The sequence below is a fragment of the Podarcis cretensis genome, assembly GCF_951804945.1.
Source record: "Podarcis cretensis genome assembly, chromosome: 10".
Classification (NCBI taxonomy): Eukaryota; Metazoa; Chordata; class Lepidosauria; order Squamata; family Lacertidae; genus Podarcis; species Podarcis cretensis.
In genome coordinates, this window is record NC_137179.1 from 69,632,543 (window position 1) to 69,654,391 (window position 21,849).

At 46.0% G+C, this 21,849-nt stretch overlaps 1 protein-coding gene across 1 annotated transcript in view; it reads right to left on the reverse strand.

Moving 5' to 3' along the window:
- The window catches only part of ERGIC2 (ERGIC and golgi 2), a 36,052-nt gene that overhangs the window by 10,332 nt on the left and 3,871 nt on the right, over positions 1–21,849 (reverse strand). The window contains exons 2-10 of the mRNA XM_079993902.1: positions 20,023–20,096; positions 17,444–17,589; positions 12,150–12,258; positions 8,383–8,429; positions 7,108–7,178; positions 5,652–5,692; positions 4,094–4,195; positions 2,389–2,484; positions 243–298 (exon numbers count right to left, since the gene is read on the reverse strand). Coding sequence (XP_079850028.1) covers positions 243–298; positions 2,389–2,484; positions 4,094–4,195; positions 5,652–5,692; positions 7,108–7,178; positions 8,383–8,429; positions 12,150–12,258; positions 17,444–17,549 — 628 coding nt within the window. The 5' untranslated portion in view covers positions 17,550–17,589; positions 20,023–20,096. The remainder of the gene's footprint in view (positions 1–242; positions 299–2,388; positions 2,485–4,093; positions 4,196–5,651; positions 5,693–7,107; positions 7,179–8,382; positions 8,430–12,149; positions 12,259–17,443; positions 17,590–20,022; positions 20,097–21,849) is intronic.

Here is a 21,849-nt window from a genome sequence, read left to right on the forward strand (position 1 = left end):
GAACGCTTTGGTTTTGGAACAGACTTCCAGAACGGATTCGGTTTGAGAACCAAGGTACCACTGTGTCTGTCCAACAAAACCTGGTGTCAGCGGTACGTCTGAACTGGTCCGAAAGACGCAGGCAGAGCTCTTTGTGCCACATCGCAGACGGAGTATTTCAAAATGTTTTTCTTCTAGACATATTTGCCCCAAACATCTCATAACTAACAATCTATTCACGCAAGATCACAAAAGGGACTCACATTCATGGCTCACAAGGGCTGCCAAGTGCGCGTGGCCTCTTGGGTGGGGAATTGCCCTAAGGAAAGAGAGAGAAAGAGGGGGGAGGGAACAAAGTTTCAGAATCAAAAGGATGCGATAAGAAGGGCAAACTTCAATAGGCAGAGCAAAGTACCACTTACAAGGGGACACAGCCATTTGGAGACCAGCACACCTGGAGATCGCGAGAATTACTACCCCCTGGTGTATACAGAAGAGCAGTAGGCAGCCAAAGACCTAACATTGCTCAGTGAAGCCCATGAAATAAGTCTATGTTCTGGGGCCAAGGCAGTTTTGTCTAGCGTTCAAAGTGCATGGCAAAACTGCTGCCAGGTGCCATATGTGTAATTTGGCGTAAGCATTTTAGGAATCTGGTAAATGAAATCTTCACTGTGCCTGGCTTGTTAGTAGACATACTCCATACTGGCTACTCTGAATCGTGAGCAACCAAAATAATAAATAATAATTTATTTGTACCCCGCCCATCTGGCTGGGTTTCCCCAGCCACTCTGGGCAGCTTCCACAAAGAACAAAAATACACTAAGATGTCACACATTAAAAACTTCCCTGAACAGGGCTGCCTTAAGATGTCTTCTGAATGTCAGGTAGTTGTTTATCTCTTTGACATCTGATGGGAGGGCATTCCACAGGGCGGGTGCCACTACTGAGAAGGCCCTCTGCCTGGTTCCCTGTAACTTGGCTTCTTGCAGTGAGGGAACCGCCAGAAGGCCCTCAGGGCTGGACCTCAGCGTCCGGGCAGAACGATGGGGGTGGAGGGTCATGTCCCTGCCCACCCATCCCCAAAGCAGGGAGGGTTGTGTTGCATGGGGCTACACCAGCAGACTTCTTGCTGATGCAATATCCCTTTGCCCAATTTTCAGTGATTTGCAAACTTGAGCCCCATATGGTACAGCCCACACCATGCACAGGGGATGAAGGAGAGATCCCATCAAGGAAATAAACAGCTATCTGACTTTTAGAAGACATCTGAAGGCAGCCCTGTATGGGAAAATTTTTAATGACTAATGTTTTACCATTTTTAATGCGCTGTAAGCTGCCCAGAGGGGACGCGGGTGGCGCTGTGGGTTAAACCACAGAGCCTAGGACTTGCCAATCAGAAGGTCGGCGGTTCGAATCCCCACGACGGGGTGAGCTCCCGTTGCTCAGTCCCTGCTCCTGCCAACCTAGCAGTTCGAAAGCACGTCAAAGTGCAAGTAGATAAATAGGTACCGCTCTGGCGGGAAGGTAAATGGCATTTTCATGCACTGCTCTGGTTCGCCAGAAGCGGCTTAGTCCTGCTGGCCACATGACCCGGAAGCTGTACGCCGGCTCCCTCGGCCAATAAAGCGAGATGAGCGCCGCAATCCCAGAGTCGGTCACGACTGGACCTACCCAGCCAGATGGGCGAGGTATAAATATTAATGATTATTATTATTACTATATCAGTTGCCTGAGCTGCCCTCTGCCAACACAACCACTGGATACAACCCTAACGCTAAAGGTCTGAGAAAAAGAACATTATTCACGGTGGGAAACAAGCATGTGACTTGAGATTCCTCGGTGGAAGGTTAAACAGAAAGTTAGGAAATCAGCATAGCACTTTGGCAATCGTTCTGTCAGCTTGCCCAACAGAATGATCCACCCTCCGCAGCGTACTGTTCTGGAGGTTTTCCAGACCCCACTGAGCCAATTTTAGAGGGTGGGGGGAGCCCTGTAGTGAAGTCCTTGCCCACGTTTTCGCAAGCAGGACCAGTTTTTGGACTCCCATCCCAAGGGGTTCATAGGTAGATATTCAAAATGTCTAATCTTGAGAGGAGAAAAATCCCAAAGGGCTTTTTAAAAAATCAAAAGCAGTGTTATAAAAAAGGGGGATGGGAATCACCTCAGGGTCAGGGTTTGAGCCCCACGTACACCAAAAGATTCTTGCATTGCAGGGGGCCGGGCAAGATGAGGAAGGACACAATCATAGCTTTCCAGGTCTAAAAATCTATGATTCTATGAATTTGTTTCAAGGTAGACATGCATATGATCTCACTGCTGATCTGTCCATCATAAAGAGAAGCCCCCAACATGCCGATAACGGAGGGAGGAGTTGGTTTATAGTGTTTTCAGTAAATGAAATGAACATACTTGCCCACAGTTATGTGAAAGTTCCCTGCGACTTTATTAACATACAGCTGCCCATGAATTCTGCAGGCATCTGGAGGTTGCAATGACTTGTCCTCCCTGATGGAAGAAGGAAAACGAGTTACAGCCACGGATAACATTACTTTTCACGCACCGCGGGCATTTCTGTGTCACCAGTTACGCTATTTGCAGTACTGGGCAAACAAACGGCAGAAGAAGCCAAAATTTGAGCTCCTCAGGAGCCCAGAAGTCAGTGTTGACTTCAGCCTATGAGAGGAAGAAAAGGAAGGGCATGCTTGAATTCAGAAGCAAAAAGAGATACAGTGCCAACAAGGGCAACATCCAGGAAGAATGTCCTTGCAGGCCTGAGCTATCTCAGAATGCATGTCAGAACTGTCCAATCGCTTCCTTTCCCTGCCCCTTAAGTTCCTCAAAAACGCATTTAAGAGCCATTAGTTTCACTGGAACTTGCTGGTGAGCAAGCGTACTACAGAAGTGAGTAACCTGCAGATCAGTATGACAACCATGGGACGCAGGTGGCGCTGTGGGTTAAAGCCTCAGTGCCTAGGGCTTGCCAATCGAAAGGTCGGCGGTTCGAATCCCTGCGGCGGGGTGCGCTCCCGCTGCTCGGTCCCAGCGCCTGCCAACCTAGCAGTTCGAAAGCACCTCCGGGTGCAAGTAGATAAATAGGGACCGCTTACCAGCGGGAAGGTAAACGGCGTTTCCGTGTGCGGCTCTGGCTCTGGCTCTGGCCAGAGCAGCGATGTCACGCTGGCCACGTGACCCGGAAGTGTCTCCGGACAGCGCTGGCCCCTGGCCTCTTAAGTGAGATGGGCGCACAACCCCAGAGTCTGTCAAGACTGGCCCGTACGGGCAGGGGTACCTTTACCTTTACCTTTTACAGTATGACGACCACATGTATATACCGTATTTTTTGCTCCATAGGGCGCACGTGACCAATGGGCGCACCTAGTTTTCAGAGGGGGAAATCAAGGGAAAAAATATGATTCCCCCCCCCCAAGCTCTGGGGAGCTCTGCACACAGCCTGTGCATTTCTCCCAGAACTTCTCCCTGCTTTTGTGGGAGGCGGGGGAATTCCCCCATCTCCTGCAAAGGCCCACAGGAGCCGCGCACCCTTTAAGGAGCGCATGGCTCCTGCGGGCTTTTCTACGAGGAGGGAGAAGGGACTGACGTGGCCAGTCAGTCCCTTGTCCCTCCTCGGGAAAAAGCCCCCAAGAGCGGCGCGCTCTTTAAAGAGTGTGCGGCTCCTGCGGGCTTTTCTACCAGATGGGTGAATTCCCCCACCTGGTAGAAAAGCCAGCAAAAGCTGCGTACCCTTTAAAGAGCACGTGGCTTTTGCAGAAGCCCGCAGAAGCTGCACACTCTTAAAAGGGGCTGCGCGGCTTCCACTGGCTTTTCTGGGAGGTAGGAGAAGGGACTGATGCGGCCAATCAGTCCCTTCTCCCTCCTGGGGAAAAGCCCCCAAGAGCTGCACGGAGCATGTGTGCAGCTCTTGGGGGCTTTTCCCACCTGCCTCCCCCCTGCATTCGCTCCATAAGACGCACACACATTTCCCCTTGCTTTTTAGGAGGGAAAACGTGTGTCCTATAGAGCGAAAAATACGATAATTATTATTTTTAATTCCTCTGCATACAGTAAATGCTTGAAGCAAAGGATGAACTGTGAACTGCAAACCGCAAACGTTTACCTTGGTGGCAGTGCCGTCGAGGCACTTTTTAGAGCACTTTTAAATATTATGTCTTGGAGGGAGTGTTCTTCCTGCAGCCTGCTCTGAATTATCTGCAGCATCCTGCAATTCAGATGGATATCGGAGAAACAATTCAGCAGCGTAAAGCAGGGCTGGGAAACCCATGGCCTTCCAGATGTTATATGATGCCCAACACACCTCATCCTTAAGTTCAAGCACATCTGGAGGACCACAGATTCCTGACTCCATGTGTGACATGGACACAATAAAGCTGTACAATACTTCGTCATCTATACACAAACACGCACAAGATACTGGCTACTCTTATCTGCGAGCGACAAAAATTTGAGACAGGAAAAAACCTTCAAAGTTGCACCCAAAAGGCGTACAATGAGGGAAAGAAGTATTTGATCCCCTGCTCAATTTGCCCGTTTGCCCTCTGACAATGAAATGACCAGTCCTTCATTTTAATGGTAGGTTTATTGTAGCTGTGAGAGACAGAATCTCTGACTTTTATCTTCTGGGTTTCTGGGGTTTTTCCTGTTGTTATTCTGTCTCTCACAGCTACAATAAACCTACCATTAAAATTACAGCCCACTCATCCCCAAAGCACAGTTTTTGCTAACGCAATATCCCTTCGCCCAGTTTTGGATGATTCCCAAAATTGAGCCCCATATGGCACAGCCCGCACTGCACAAATACGTTCTCAGCACCACCGTATGTTAATGCAGGAGCAAGGGAGCCCTTAAAAAACACAGTGCTTGGAGGCAGGCAGTCAAGTCAAGTCGAAATAATCACTGGGAGGAGCGCAGAGGGGGAAAAAAGCAGTGGTGAATCTGCAGCGGCACAACCGGACGCCTTCATCTGCCCCAGCTGCAGCAAAACATGTCTCTCCTGTATCGGTCTCTACTGCCACGGCAAACGCTGCAACCTTCCAACAGCTTGACCTCACCCCCAAAGGCACACTCCTCCCTTGTCTTCCGAGACAGACGGATGCCAAGGAACCGGGGGGTTGGAGACTGGCACTTTGTATTGTGCTCTGATGCAAACTGGTAGCCAGTACAGCTGCTTAAGAACCGGTGGGATGCGCTCCATCAGACTGGTTCTAGTCAACAGCTGTATACCGAACTAAGCGAAGTTTCTGAGCCGTTTTCGAAAGGCAGCCCCACAAACAATGCGCTGCAGTAGTCCAGGGATGAGGAACCTTTGACCCCAAATATGTTGTAGGACTCCAACTCCCATCAGCCCCAGTCAGCGCAGCCACGGGTCAAGGGATCCTGGGAGTTACAGCCCAGCAAAATCCGGAGGGATGCAGGTATTCCCAAGCAGGCAGTAGACCGATCTACGACGACTGTGGCCAGCTCCATTTGCAGAAATTGCACAGCAACAATTAGCGGTCACTTGAACTGCAGAATGCCCCTAAGTGCATTGTGAGCTATTAGCTGTTTATTTTTATTTCTTAGTTTTAAGTGGAAACTGTGTGCGTGTGTCAAATTTAAACACCCACCCTTATTCGGCCTGCTTACATACACTGTATTGAACCTGTATTTTTTCTTACCTTTGCCACTCTCTTTGCAAAGGACTGAGTTCAAATATTACCTGCAACGGAGAAGAGTGACATTCAGTAAAGCGTTCCGCAAACCACGTAAAAAAATAAAGAATGCCGTGTTAATTTCACACGCTGTGTAAATATCTTAATTTTCCAAACGGCAACAAGAAAGATTTAAAAAGAGATAGTCACAGCTGGTTTTGTATCCCTCACATTACTAGATTTTATGAATTTAAAAAATAAATAAATTAAGAAATGGAAAATGTTCAGCCTTACTGCAATGATCAATCCTCAAATGAAACTACAGTGGTACCTTGGGTTAAGTACTTAATTCGTTCCGGAGGTCCGTACTAAACCTGAAACTGTTCTTAACCTGAAGCACCACTTTAGCTAATGGGGCCTCCTGCTGCTGCCACACTGCCGGAGCACAATTTCTGTTCTCATCCTGAAGCAAAGTTCTTAACCTGAAGCACTATTTCTGGGTTAGCAGAGTCTGTAACCTGAAGCATATGTAACCCGAGGTACCACTGTAAGCTTATGTTAATGCATGAACTTGCCTTCAATCTTTGCTATTCTTGCCATTCCTCACCTCCCCCACCCGCCAGTCTAAAATCTGGACTACAATATCCTTGGAACAGGGACTTTTATGGTACTTGGTAAGGCAGTGTTTCTTAAACTCAAGTCCCTCGCTGTCGTTGGACTACAATACCCATCATCCCTGATCACTGGTCCTGCTAGCTAGGGATAATGGGAGTTGTACTCCAACAATAGCAGGGGGGACCCAGGCATCGTGCACACTCTCTAGGGTTCATCCATCTTGTTTTACACACCTAAACCTTGTGCACAGGGCCTCTGCGAACTGTGGATCTTTGCCTAGGCTCATTAAAATGAAAAGTAGTTTTCTATGCCCCTCTACATTTGAAAACAAACTAGCGGCTAACTGTAATTTTTGTGTGGACAGGCACAGTCCCCCAGATCCTGGGCGGGCCCCCCCCCGTCATGTGGAATAACGGCTCAAGACAACATGCTATGGGATTAAATTGGCCACAACTTTATTAAATTTCAAATGTGGGTAGACCTTGGCTCAGGCATTGGGCGTTCTCCCTCCCCAGTCCCCAGCTGGGGACCTAGGGAGCATCAGGGTTATCCAGTGTGTGTGGGGGGGGGGGGGGAGGGCCGGCTCTGGAGCTAAGTGAGGATTCCCAGGTAAGATCCTCCCTCTATTGTGTGGGCAGGTAATCCCTCCCCTACCTGGCCTGGTCTCCTTGGCAACGCTTCCCCCAGGTGGGATTGGACAACTGACTGAGGTAGGCGGAGACCTCCAGGTATCCCACCTGAGGGAAGGCGAAGCCAAGCCTAAGGTGATGGAGCCGCTCCAGATCCGGGGGCTGCACGCGTCCACGCAAAGGACGCCCCCCGTTTTATGCTGGGAGCGGTCATTATGAATAGAATGGAGCGAACTTACTGGCTCATAGACTAATCCATCTGCAGAGGATACCATTGTTTCTGCCAGATCTAGAACGTCAGCCCCAATATCTGTTGCAAAAAAAGTTTAAATGTTAAGGCAGGCAGGTAAGAATAAAAACAGGCCTGTAAAACCAGCATATCTAACAGCTCTTTTTCTAACGGTTTGTCTTGGAAAATGTCGGGTTTTCTTCCTTCTGCCTCTTAAGGAGATCTCAGTTTGTCACACACAGCGACCTTTGGCGCCGCACACGTGAAAAAAGATTGTGCAATGGTGAGTTTTTTGAGCCGCCCAATTGCAGCACCTTAAGTGACCCGTTACTTCCTAATGAGGACTTTGGAAATGTCACAGTCCTTTCACGACAGCAAAGCCTTGCGTGGTTTGTTGCTACAGACTGCTGTCAGCACGTCTGATAAGTAAAAAAGGACAAGCAAATTTTACAATGCCTTAGTTCAGGAGAAGGTTGCCACAAAGTATATGGGGATTATTTCAGCTCATTTTGCTTTATATTAGCTCCATTGTGCAATTCTATTTTTCTTTTTCTTACAGTAAGAAAAGAATGGACTCTTTCCCCCCCCCCCTAAAGACAGAACTGGGTTGATTATTTCCCCTTTTCCAAGTAAAAACCATAATTGTTAGAGGCAACAGAAAAAACCCACAAATGTCTTATTATCTAAAGTTTTATGTGATGCAAAGCTCCTCCTGCTTAACAAGTTGAACTTAGTCCAGAGCATTAGTAAATGAGGATTTATATCAGAGAAAAATCAGAAAAATCAGGTTTACTTTGTGAATTAAGGAATGTCTGCACTTAGAAATATGGAAAGCACTTGCTCTGAGCAGATTTACCACATTAAGTTTGTTTTATAGAAAAATGGGGTAGTGTAATAAAGTACTAGAAAATGTAAATCCACACATTTTATTATAATCCATTCCAGTAAAACTTTACAGATATTATTATGTAGATCGAGAAAGCTATAGATAATATATTTCCATTATTATTATTTATTATATTTTTAACATCACTTCTTTTGGATTACTACTGAATAAAAAAGGAAAAGGAAATATACGTATGTGTGTGTGTGTGTATTTAAAAAAGAAATTATTGCTAAAATTAACATCCCTGTGCCATGAGGTAAATGATCACACAGTCCCGGGGACACAATTTTTGGCATCAACTCTTGTTTTTGTGGGTAATAGATAATGCCCTCCTATTACCATAACAAAAATAGTAATTTCAAACTGAAAAAATTAACGGCATTGCATCAGAATACTTACACTGACACTTCATTGCGACAGTAATGTCTATATTGATTCTTAATTTGCTAGGGGGGAAAAGAAGACACAGCATGTCAATTTCACAAAAGCTACGTGAGATTGCTGTAGAATACAGTCGTACCTTGCTTGTCAAATGGAATCCGTTCAACTTCTGAAAACGTTCGACACCAAGGTGCGGCTTCCGATTGGCTGCAGAAGCTTCCTGCACGCAATCGGAAGCCGCGTCAACGTTTGGGTTCCAAAGAACGTTCGCAAACTGGAACACTCATTTTGTGGTGTTCGGGAGCCAAAACATTTTGAGTTGCAAGGCGTTTGGGATCCAAGGTACAACTGTAATTCCTATGGCATACAGTGGCTCACACGCTTCATAGGAGACAGCAGATCATTCGTATCAGAACTACGAGTGTGTACCATGAATTCTGAGCCAGAAGGCTAAAGGCAGATTTAAAGAGGCATTTGCCACCTTGCAAAAGAATGGTGGGCATCACCTCTTGACTTCTGGAACAAATAATAATAATAATAATAATAATAATAATAATAATAATAATTTATTTATACCCAGCCCAGCCACTCTGGGCAGCTTCCAACAAAAGATTAAAAATACATTAAAACATCAGTCATTAAAAACGTCCCTAAACAGGGCTGCCTTCAGATTTCTTTGACATCTGATGGGAGGGCATTCCACAGGGCAGGCGCCACCACCGAGAAGGTCCTCTGCCTGGTTCCCTGTAACTTCGCTTCTTGCATGTTTGGCCTTCCTCAGTTTGCACATGCATGCAAACCACGAGCTAAGTCCCTAATCTCCCAAATCACAGTTTGTAGGATTAAAGCTATTATGTTTGGACTATCTCTCATGTGACTGCTGCCCCAGAAGTGCAGTGAACATCTCATGACCGCAAAGTATTGTATTCCTGCTCCTCTTTCAAATTGCTGTCTGTGGATCTCGAGTAAAGAACATTCTGCTTGGTGCTCTATCTATGTCCAGTTAAAATGCCGATCATTTTGCACTCGAGGCCAATGACTACTGCAAAATCTCACCTTGGCAAAGTATTTCTCCTTGCAGAAAGCCTCAATTAAGCTATCTGAACAGGAATGCTTATAATTTGCTTCACTTCTGCTTGCGTTCACACCCACAAGAGGAAGTAAGGAAAAGAATCAAGATTGCATTTCTATTTAAAGTAAGACGTAACGTCTCTACATACAAATCAGCACCGGATAAATGCGGTTGTATCTGTGAGTTGAACAGACCCGTCTGAAGAAATCAGAAGAAACTCCTACGAAAGTACCTACATTCAGTGACTTCCGTGTGCATAATACCGTGAACTATCACAGTGCTTCTTAAAAGGTTGGAAGGAATATTGAAAGATATGCAGAGCCTTGGATAAGGTGGAAAGGCAGAAACACTCAAAATACTCTTTTTATTTTATATAAGGAACAGGAAGTTGAAGCAACTCAATAGATTTAGGAAGGAGCCCCCACATTTAACTGGTCAAACAAGGCAAGATAGTTCACCTGGGATTTCTTACCAAGGGGTACAGCACCTCAAAATTTCCAGGCACCTCCTGCTCATTAGACTGATGCTAACATCAGCCAATTATCTCCATGACAACAAAGCAAGGAGCCAAAATGCACAACAGCTATTATTTGCCAAAGCATTAAGATCACATCGGCTTCAAACAGAGAGGCAAGACACTGATGACTCCCGCAAGCGATGCCCAGCAGGCAGACCCATGGCAAAATGTGCTCTGATCTGAATATTATTATTATTTCTCAACTTGGGGGATGCAAGGCAGGCTACCTGTTAGCCGTGTTTAAGAGACTGGGAGCAAGTGGCGGATTGTATGCTCTCTTCCCATCAATTACGAATTCGTTGCAAGCTTTAACCATTGTTAAAGAACCGAGAATAACCATGGTTAACATGAACTTGGGTTGGGCCATAAACAAGAATTGAAGTCAGGGCTTCAAACGGCTCAAAAATCACGGTAAATAGCTAGCCCCAGACTTATAGCAGATTAAAAACCCTGGACAGAATGAAAAGGTGTTCAGCTGATTGAAAATGGCATGAAAAGTGTTGGGGGAGATAATTTTATAACCAAGATGCCAACACTGAAAGGACTCTTTCCCCAGTAGTTACCAAGTGGAAAACTCCCAAAAATGGGCCCCAATGAAGCCTTAAACCAGGGGTGCCCAAACTTTTTTTCAAAGAGGGCCAGATCTGATGAAGTGAACAAGTGTGAGGGCCGACCGCAGTTGCTGAGCTCTTTTTAGGATTGAAGATGTTGAGATTTTTTTTTACAATTCTACCCCAAAGTTGTTGAGCTTTGGGGCATGATTTATTTAATGAAGGGTGGTTGTTAGCCGCCCTGAGCTCTTCTATGAGGAAAGGAGATATACTGTATTTTTTTGCTCTATAAGACTTTTTCCCTCCTAAAAAGTAAGGGGAAATGTGTGTGCGTCTTATGGAGCGAATGCAGGCTGCGCAGCTATCCCAGAAGCCAGAACAGCAAGAGGGATCGCTGCTTTCGCTGCGCAGCGATCCCTCTTGTTGTTCTGGCTTCTGAGATTCAGAATATATTTTTTCTTGTTTTCCTCCTCCAAAAACTAGGTGCGTCTTGTGGTCTGGTGGTGTGTCTTATAGAGCGAAAAATACGGTACATTGGTTTTATATTTTGATTTTGTACTGTGAACTGCCCTGAGACCTCCAGGTATAGGGCGGTATATAAATTCAATCAATCAAAATAATAATAATAGGTAAATAAAAGTGAAGTCTTGTGGGAAAGGGCAAGGAGACTTCACCCTTGAGGGGAATGACTGCACAATCCTGCAGGCCATTTTTAACTCTTAACCATGGCCAGCAGCAAATGGATAAGTGCAAGAACATGCAAATCCAATGGTGTCAGACTTTTAAATACTAAGTGCTGGTATATACATTGCCCAGCCAGCATGGCAACTGATTCTGAAAGGCAGTGACCAGCCACATCATGGGCTTAGGTGATGGATTTGATCACAAGCTCAAGGACAACGTTCACATTAAAAGGTAAAGGTACCCCTGCCCATACGGGCCAGTCTTGACAGACTCTGGGGTTGTGCGCCCATCTCACTTAAGAGGCCAGGGGCCAGCGCTGTCCAGAGACACTTCCGGGTCACGTGGCCAGCGTGACATCGCTGCTCTGGCAAGCCAGAGTCGCACACGGAAACGCCGTTTACCTTCCCGCTGGTAAGCGGTCCCTATTTATCTACTTGCACCCGGAGGTGCTTTCGAACTGCTAGGTTGGCAGGCGCTGGGACCGAGCAGCGGGAGCGCACCCCGCCACAGGGATTCGAACCGCCGACCTTTTGATCGGCAAGTCCTAGGCGCTGAGGCTTTAACCCACAGCGCCACCTGCGTCTCCATCGTTCACATTAGAAGTAACTAAATCAACCGTCATGTGATTTCTTCCTACAGATATTACTGAGATGGCATGGAGTTCAGCCACACAGTAATGGCTCTCACGCTGCCAGAATAACATGAATTATCCCCAGGTAACTGGTCACATCTGTTGGACTCTAAATGCCATGCTTCCTCTCCTCAATTCTTCTTGCCCCAGGAGAAAGGTAATAATTTTGTTTTTCAGCTTCTCAAGCAGCTGGGCATCCTGTTACCAGGGCATCCTGGATTCAAATGGAAATCTGAAAGCTATTGCCTTAGGGCAGCCAAGATGTTTTTAGGAAGCGTAAAACAGCATGCAATCCGCACAGGTTTGAAAAGCAAATGAGCAAAAAATTACCTTGTAAAATCTTTATCTACTTCATATTCATATTTCATCCAGGTGTCTCGATAGACCATAAACTCCATTATGGTTAAGAGAGCCATCGTTGTAAATGCTATTAAAGAAACTGGGAAGAAAGAAAGAAAGAGCTAGCATAAATACAATATTAACTGAATCTGCAAGGAGAAAAAACGGAATGTGGAACACACTTTCTACTAAACACATTAATATGTTAAGCGCTGCAGTTTGAAAAGTTTCTTCCTATTTTGCTTCAGGACAGCGATGCAAACTCAGGAAAAATTACTCTGTTCCTAGACAGCTAGGAGAGGATGGCCGATGGGTCTCAAAGTTAGAGACCCCTGCATGCAAATACAGACTCTGGCGGATTGAGCAGACGAAGCCAGCAGTGGGTGCAGCAGTCAAGAAGACAGTTTCTGCATGTGCCGCCTTCTGGCAACTCTTGGAGCTAAGCTGGTGCCAAATGTCTTTCTCTGCTTTCCTTCGGACCACATCAGCGAGGCCAAGAAGGGTCTTGTCTAGGCAGCCCACGACCTCCAGACCAGTGGCGTAGCGTGGGTTGTCAGCACCCGGGGCAAGGCAAGTAATTTGCACCCCCTAACCCTGAGTGAGCCAGGTAGGGGCAGAGAGCTGCGAGTGCGAGCGCCCCCCCCAGATGTTGCGCCCGGTGCGGCCGGCCCCCCCTGCACCCCCCACGCTATGCCACTGCTCCAGACACACTGCCCAGCCTTGTGTCCCCTAATTCATCTCTCCTTTCCCACTCTTCAGTGTGATTGATCAGTTCTCACGATGCCCCTCAGAGGACATGGAAGGGGAGCGCTTAGGTGAATGTCACAATCGTTATTCCTAAAAGGCAATGGTCGCAAGCAATAAGAACAAAAAAAAAGCCTTGCTGAATCAGAGCACAGGCCTATCTGGCCCAGGCATCCTGTTCCAATTTCTCACAGTGGCCAACCAAACGATTATGGGAAGCCTACGAGCACAAATACAGAACTTGCAAATTCTATATCTGAGAAATCATAAAAATGGGTGAAGGGGTAGGAAAAGAGCACACCATATTCAGTAAAAGAAGCCCAATGAGTTCTTGCAATGCAAAAACCCGGAAAAGTTCTGCCGACAAAAGAGAGAGGAGGAATGCTTTTTGTACCAATTACAGGTTTTAAAAAGCAAATTCTCAACTTTTTTTTTTCCCCCTCCTAATGAGCAAAGAGCACGCATGAAAAGCACCAGAAAAGGACTACTAGAGGCCACTCTGTAGCACAATGTGTTCAGTTCAGGTATTCAGAAAGCAGCCTTTTCATTAAGGCTGAGTAATCATTTGGGCAAGCAAAATGTAACAATGCTAATTGTTCAAAAAGAAATCCAAGACTGCGCACACTTCTTGGGGAGCAAGTCCTGTGGCACAACCCACCAAAATTCTGTGGGGAGGGAGATATTATTTGGGGACTTTGGAGTAATAGCCTGCCTGTGCAAGAGGGCGAAAGAGGCAGCCACAAATGGTGTTTCTGTTCATTTAACGCTGCCTACAAACTCTGGCATATCCCCTCAGTTGTATCCCAGAAACTGCTACATAGGTGAATCAGCAGCTCGCTAATTATCAAGGTTTGTGTGGGACGCGGGTGGCGCTGTGGGTAAAAGCCTCAGCGCCTAGGGCTTGCCGATCGAAAGGTCGGCGGTTTGAATCCCCGCGGCGGGGTGCGCTCCCGTTGCTTGGTCCCAGCGCCTGCCAACCTAGCAGTTCGAAAGCACCCCCAGGTGCAAGTAGATAAATAGGGACCGCTTACCAGCGGGAAGGTAAATGGCGTTTCCGTGTGCGGCTCTGGCTTGCCAGAGCAGCGATGTCACGCTGGTCACGTGACCCGGAAGTGTCTCCGGACAGCGCTGGCCCCCAGCCTCTTGAGTGAGATGGGCGCACAACCCCAGAGTCTGTCAAGACTGGCCCGTACGGGCAGGGGTACCTTTACCTTTACCTTTTAATTATCAAGGTTAGACCCAACATCAGGTAGGGTTTGGAAACCTGTCTCAGATGGTAGATTTTGAGATATGATGAAAGGGCAGCAAATGGCAAATGATTTGTTCATTATTAAAAGGAGGAGTGCCATTTGGATTTTCTGAGGCCGTTCCCAAGTGCACTATCTCCTTTTGCTAGAGTCGCTGGTCTTTCCAATCAGTGCATTAAAAAACAGAATCCAACCCTTGGAATCAGAATTCATTAAGAGATTAAAGAAGAAACAGGAGCTGAACTCCGTGAGTTTTAGTATAATTTCAGGTGGGTACTGAAGCTGACTTCTGAGCAAAGGATTTAAACCTTCAAGATGCTATATGCCATGCCAATGAAGTCATTCCTGTCCATTCAATTCCTGAAACCATTCGAAAAGCGAGGCTCGGCTTCTGATTGGCTGCAGGAGCTTCGTGCACTCAATTGGAAGCTACGGAAGCTGCGTTGGGACATTTGGCTTCCAAAAAACATTCGCAAACCGGAACACTCACTTCTGGGTTTGTGGAGTTTGGGAGCCAAGCTGTTTGAGTACCAAGGTACCACTGTACACAAAAAACAGGGCATTCACGCATTGCCACACCGAAGTATTTTCTGCGCGCAGTATTTTCTGTGTTTCCTCCCTGGTGGAGGAATGCCTGAGAATTGCAAGCATTGGAATGCACCCTGAAAGTCATCTATTCTAACCCTCTGTGCCCAATGCAAGATGCAGCCCTGACCAATCAGTGTCTCTGCTGAAACTCCTCCAGCCAAAGAGAGGCAACCATCCCCCAAGGTGGTCTCTTCCCACTGTCAAACATCTGCCATACTGACAGGAGCTTTCTCCTGATGTTCAGCCAAGATCTGCTCCCCTGCAATTTCCAACCATTTCTTCTTGTCCTTGTCCTTCAACAGAGAACAACAGAGAACAAGACCGCTCCACCTTCTGCATATCTGAAGATCACGATCATGTCTCGCTTTAATCACCTCTTCTCCGGTCTAAACATACCCGCTCCTCGTCATAAAGTAAAGGGACCCCTGACCGTTAGGTCCAGTCGTGACCGAATCTGGGGTCACGGCGCTCATCTCGCTTTATTGGCTGAAGGAGCCAGCGTACAGCTTCCAGGTCATGTGGCCAGCATGACTAAGCCGCTTCTGGCGAACCAGAGCAGCGCACGGAAACGCTGTTTAGCTTCCCGCTGGAGGGGTACCTATTTATCTACTTGCACTTTGATGTGCTTTTGAACTGCTAGGTTGTCAGGAGCAGGGACCGAGCAACGGGAGCTCACCCCGTCGCAGGGATTCGAACCACCGACCTTCTGATCGCCAAGTCCTAGGCTCTGTGGTTTAACCCACAGTGCCACCCGTGTCCTCGTCATACTTGGCTTCTAAATCCTTCCCCCTTCTGGTCAGATTCCTCTGGACCCGATTCTCTTTGTCAGTGACAATCAACCTCCAAGCCACCCAAGACCTGTGCCACTCTGAACACCGCTACCAACAACAACACTTGAAGGAAGCAGCATTTTTTTACGTTAAGGCGCTACATTTAAAACACCATTACTGTAGTATAATAATAATAATAATAATAATAATAATAATAAATTATTTATATCCCACCCTCCCCAGCCAAAGCCAGGCTCAGAGCGGCTAACAACAGTAAAATAATACATTCTAAAATCAGTTCATTATAAAATCAGTTCAAATCAGATTAATGGCAAACCATTGGGCTAGAGTTCTGTGAGGATTGCCAAAGGAGGGTGCCAAAGGCCTGGTGGAACAGCTCTGTCTTGCAAGCCCTGTAGAAAGATGTCAAGTCCTGCAGGGCCCTAGTCTCTTGTGACAGAGCGTTCCACCAGATTGGAGCCACAGCCGAAAAAGCCCTGGCTCTGGTTGAGGCCAGCCTAACCTCCCTCTGGCTCGGGACCTCCAAGATGTTTTTGTTTGAAGACCGTAAGGTCCTCTGTGGGACATACCAGGAGAGGCGGTCCCATAGGTGCAAGGGCCCTAGGCCGTATAGGGCTTTAAAGCCTTTTCATCCAAGAGTGTTGACCCAAATTTGGATTTGCCCAAATCAGGGGTCCTTCAGAGAATGAGAGTCATGAGAACTTCTGATTCTGGTCAACATGGGGTAGACAGGGGCGTACGAAGTGGGGGGACGGAGGAGTGCCACTCTGGGTGTGTTTGTGTGACGAGATGGCTCCTGCCTCCCCCCAGCTGTAGAGTGTCCGAGGGCGCGCGCAGTCAGTATGGGCACTGTGCGCACGGACTGCCTCTTGCACGGTGACCGTACGGGATACCGCACATGAGCAGTCCGTATGGACGTCGCGTGTGCGTCCCCGGGTGGTTCGCTCTGCCCCTCAGCATCCCGCCCCGGGTGCCGGAGAGGGTTCCTTCACCACTGGGGCTAGAAGAAGAGATTTTGAATAAACATACACAAATTTATTGTTGATAACATGATGAACAGATATGTAAGGATACAGTGGTGCCTTGCAAGACGAAAAGAATCCGTTCCGCGAGTCTCTTCATCTTGCGGTTTTTTCGTCTTGCGAAGCAAGCCCATTAGCGGCTTAGCGGATCAGCTGATAAGTGGCTTAGTGGATCAGCTGATAAGCGGCTTAGCGGATCAGCTGATAAGCGGCTTAGCGGATCAGCTGTTAAGCGGCTTAGCGGCTTAGCGGATCAGCTGATAAGCGGCTTAGCGGCTTAGAAAAAGGGGGGGGGAGGAAAAAAAACCCGCAGGAACTCGCAAGACATTTTCGTCTTGCGAAGCAAGTCCATAGGAAATTCGTTTTGCGAAGCACCTCCAAAATGGAAAACCCTTTCGTCTAGCGGGTTTTCCGTCTTGCGAGGCATTCATCTTGCGGGGCACCACTGTATATGCAATTTTATAATATGAAGAGAAAATATGTGCAGTGAAATCAGGAAGAGGAGCTGAGGGAAGTGCTGGGGGAGGGGGGAAATAAAGGGGGGAATTATGTAGGTGATTATATGTTTTGATAATTTGTTATGTGGAAATTGAGCAATAAAACTATTTTTTTAACAAAAAAGAAGAGGAGGGAGAAAATTGGGTGCAGTTCTGAGCAGAACCAATTTGGGCCACGGGGCCTCCATTACCTTTCTCAAACCATATTAAAACTATATTGGCAAGTTTCTTTAACGTGAAGTTTGAAAATCACTGTGTGACAGCTTGCTCTTTTAAATATTTGTATCCTTTTTTATTTTGCTAATGCAGCTTGCTAGAGCAAATGATTCAACAGCGGCCCAACTGGGGTTGAACGCAATTCTTAAAAACAGAAATTAATCTGCCAGCAGGGCTTACCTGTTCCTCCAGTTGCTGTGGTCTCTATGTAGCTTTCAGGGACTTTTGGGAAGGCGTCCAACTCCTTCATTAAATTCAAAGTCTTCTTCCGATTCAGTCGCCTCATCTTCAGAAGATTCCTCAACGCCTTCCTTCATATATTCACTCTGTATTTAAGAGAATAAAGCCCAATGGTAATAAAATTGTAATTTTAAAAAAACGCTCCTTCTGAGCTTCTCAACATTCCCTACCACAAGTGAAATGAGGTGGCAAGATGAGTAGAAAACTCTCCGGGATTTAATAACCCCAGTTCTATAAAATTACTGAAGTGAAAAGGCACCCTGCCCTAGGATATCAGGCATCTGCATTAACGGTTATTTTCTTGGTTGGCTAAAGCAACTATCAACATTTGCAGCGTGAAATTAAATCAAGATTAAGTCTCTTTTTGAGGCACACGCCAGCCTCACGCTTTTTAAAATCTCCTGCCAATGTCACTAATCTCTGTTTCACTTGAGAGTCGATGGCCCTTTTAGTCATAAGAATGGCTATGGAGACTTAACATCTTATGGGTCAGCAAAAAAGCATCATGTGACCTAGCCCAATAATACACAACTTAAGATCCTGGAAACAGATGCTGTTATTTAACTATTCCCACAACTCTGTGGCCCTTGAGATACTCAACAAGCTATTGTGATTTTCTCGCTGCTTACAGGTGACACCATGACTACAAATTATAACTGTGAGTGCAAATCAGGAAAAACTGAATTTGTGTGTCAACGTTAACTAAAAAAAGTTTCCTCTTCGAGTGTAAACAGATACCTGGAGCTACCATATTTTTCGTTCTATAGGACACACTTTTTCCCCTTCAAAAATGAAGGGGAAATGTGTGTGCATCCTATGGAGCAAAGACGCCATAGCCCCGTGACCCTCTCCCGTCTGGAGAGGTGACGCGCGGCTATGGCAGGAGCCTCTATAGCCGCACATCACCTCCCTAGCCGGGAGAGTGCGCGCGGGGCTAAAGAAGCCATAGCCCTGCGACCCTCTCCCAGCTGGAGAGGTGACGCGCGGCTATGGCAGGAGCCTCTCCGCTGCGCCTTTCCGCTGCTCCCTGACCTGCTCTTTTGGGCTGGTGGTGGGCTTCCCCCCCCATCCCCAAAGGGCAGGTCAAAAGGAACCTGAAGCCTGGAGAGGGAGAGGGGTCGGTGCACACCGACCCCTCTCGCTCTCCAGGCTTCCACGGTAGCCGCCTGAACGCACCTTAAACGGCACCTTGTTTTAGAGCGGGAAAACAAGAGGGGGAAAGTTCTCCCCCTCTCTGTGCAGTGCCTTCTGCCGCTTCGCTGAAGGGGCGCTGGGAAGAGAGGGGGAGAATTTTTTTTTCTTGTTCTCCCCCCTCTAAAACAAGGTGCGTCCGATTGTCCGGTGCGTCCTATGGTGCGAAAAATACGGTATTTTGCTCTGACAGCCACTTTTGTGGAATCATTCATGGAAGTCCCAGTTTTCTTTTTACCTGCCAGTTATGCTGACCTTTTTCAGTTATGCCAACCTTGACATCCAATGCATATGGCAGAATAATATTGAACCTAGTGCATGTACTATGAATTTGTCCCTACAGCTAGGCTTCTTCCCAAGTGTGGAGCCTGTCTGGGGGAAAACAACCCCGAGGGGGTTGGCTGCGGATGAACAACAATCACAGCAGAAAGGTTAAGCACTGCTTTTCCCCACCTGCTCGTGCATTTATGTTACCAAGCAAAGATGGATTTAGGAACACTTGCTAACCAAGATCAGCCTTCCTCAAGTTCAGATGCTTTTAGCCTGCATTCAAAAAATCGCCAGGCGCATTTCGCACCTGGCTATTGGCCACTTGCAACCATGCGGCCCATGCCTGGGGTTCCTTCAGTCTTGACTGTTTTCACACACTAATAACCCATTCCTGTAGAATTCTATCCGTTATATTTTATCTGCACAGAACGATTTTCAGGAACCAAAAAGTTGCACTGAAAAATACAACTTTCAAGCCATCTGACCCCAAAATGACAACTAGGCATTACATTTTGGCAACTGTAACCCCAGTTTAAGGAGCCATTTGGCACCTAGCTTATATATCTGAGTTTCTAACACTGCTTCTGGCAATTCCCCTCCACCATCTCTGACCACTGGACATGCTGACTATTGCTGGTGGGAGTCAGAATTCAACCGAGGACATCAGGTAGGGGGTGGCTGTCCAAGGTAACACATGGCTCTGGCCAGAAGATTATATCCTGGCAAGAATATTTAAATGGTATTTATTTTTTTAACATAGCTTGCATTCAGGCAGTTATGAAACAGCTATGAAGTCTCCCACATTATGCCGTTTTAGATTTCACAACCTAAAAAGCTTTTAAAATACAAAGTGTGCCATGAATTATGTAAATTGCACGACTATTTGCTTTCCCCATTTGTAGTTACCAAGCTGGGCTTAAAATCATTTTGCTGGAAGTGTCCCTGGAAATTCAAACACATTAAAACCCAAACATAATTCCATTTGTGAAAGCACAGTTTAAGAAAGAAAGAAAGAAAAAAAGAAAGAAAGAAAGATTCTAGCAAATGAACAATCTTACCTTGGCCTTCAGTTCCTCTTTCAGTCGTTTATTTGTATTGCAGAGGTCTTGCAACAGGATAATGAGCAGAGATGCTGAAAGGAAGGGACTAAGGTCATGAAAGATGTTTCAAATGCACCTCAACTCTCAGGGAGATGCTCTGTTTCCATCGCCCCATTGCATTTTGGAAACTTAATTCTCTTTGACAGCATAGCCACTGGAACTGGAAGGGTGCTGAAACTTATTTGGGCACCTGGTAATGCTGAAATTGGTTGGAGTCAGAGAAGGCTAAATAATTCATAACCAGGTTTGGAGGGAAATGAAGCAGGTCAAAATAAGATAAGACAAGATAAAAAAATAAAATAAAAAAATAATTTTTATTTATACCCCGCCCTCCCCGGCCAAAACTTGGGTTCAGAGTGGCTAACATCAAATGGATAACACATAACATAACATCAGGCAATCAATTAAAATATATCCTAAAATCAGATCAGCATCAGAATAAAATCCAATCAGATGGCAACCCACAAATTAGATTTGGGGACCTTAAATGCTCAAAAAGCACAAAGGTGGGCACTAAAGTATTTAATAAATGGACAACGCAAGTGAGAGAAAGAGAAGAGGCTAACTAAGATGCAGAATAGCTGAGATCTTTCATATTTTGAAATCCACTATATTGGCAGGGTTCTGATTACACTGGAAGACTATCTGCAATGAATACTTTTATATAGATGAAATGGACTCCCATGTGGTTGTTTGGTATGGAGTTTTGTAGCGATCACACAGGGTCCTCGGACATTTGCCGGTCTATTGACCCCTGTGCCACCACTGTGCTCGCTTCCCCGCTGCCACCAACCCGTTACTCTCGGGTACACACGGAGTCCAGACAGTTGTTAAAATTAAATCAAATAAACAAGTTTATTTTGTAAGCATTAACAAGTATGGTTTCTCAGATAATATTTCTGTCAGTATCTTAACTTTAGTCTCTTTACCGGCCTATACCTTCCTAATACCTTCTGACTGATTACAGTGGTGCCTCGCAAGACGAAATTAATCCGTTCCGTGAGGCTCTTCGTATAGTGGTTTTTTCGTCTTGCGAAGCAAATAAAAGTTAAAATAAAAGTTAGTCATGGATTTCATTAAAAGCAATGGGATTTAAATTGGCTGTGACTCACATGCTCCATTGGGACACAACGGTGGCTAACTTTAGCAGGCCAGAGAGGTTTATTCCGTAGCCTTTCTCCTTCCTGTTCTTTCGAAGCAAACTGAGATCAGATCACAGAGCAGAGAATTCTCAAGGGAGTGTAATTCATTTTTTTTTTATAAATTTTTTATTAGTTTTCCAATTTTTAAAAAACACAACAAGAACAACATACAAACAAACAAACACATAAATTCATAATTTCTTAACCTTATTTTCATAAGCCTCTTTTCTCGGACTTCCCCATACCTTCCCCTTTTTGCATCCTTTTTTGTTTTTAACAATTATTCAACAACCCTTTTAACCAATTAAATTTAAATTCATTCTCCTTTTCAATTTCACCCTAAATCAAACAAAATTTACCGCTGTAATTCTACGTCTTCCTCTCCTTTAGCATTTTAGCACTCCTCAATTTTATAGTAGCTCTTAAGATATATTTTAAACTTCTTCCAGTCTTCTTCCACAGTCTCTTTCTCTTGGTCACGGATTCTGCCGGTCATTTCTGCCAATCCCATAAAGTCAATCACTTTCGCCTGCCATTCCTCCAGCGTGGGTAGCTCTTGTGTCTTCCAATATTTTGCTAGAAGAATCCTTGCTGCCGTAGTAGCGTACAAAAAAAAGTTTTTGTCCTTCCTCGGCACCAATTG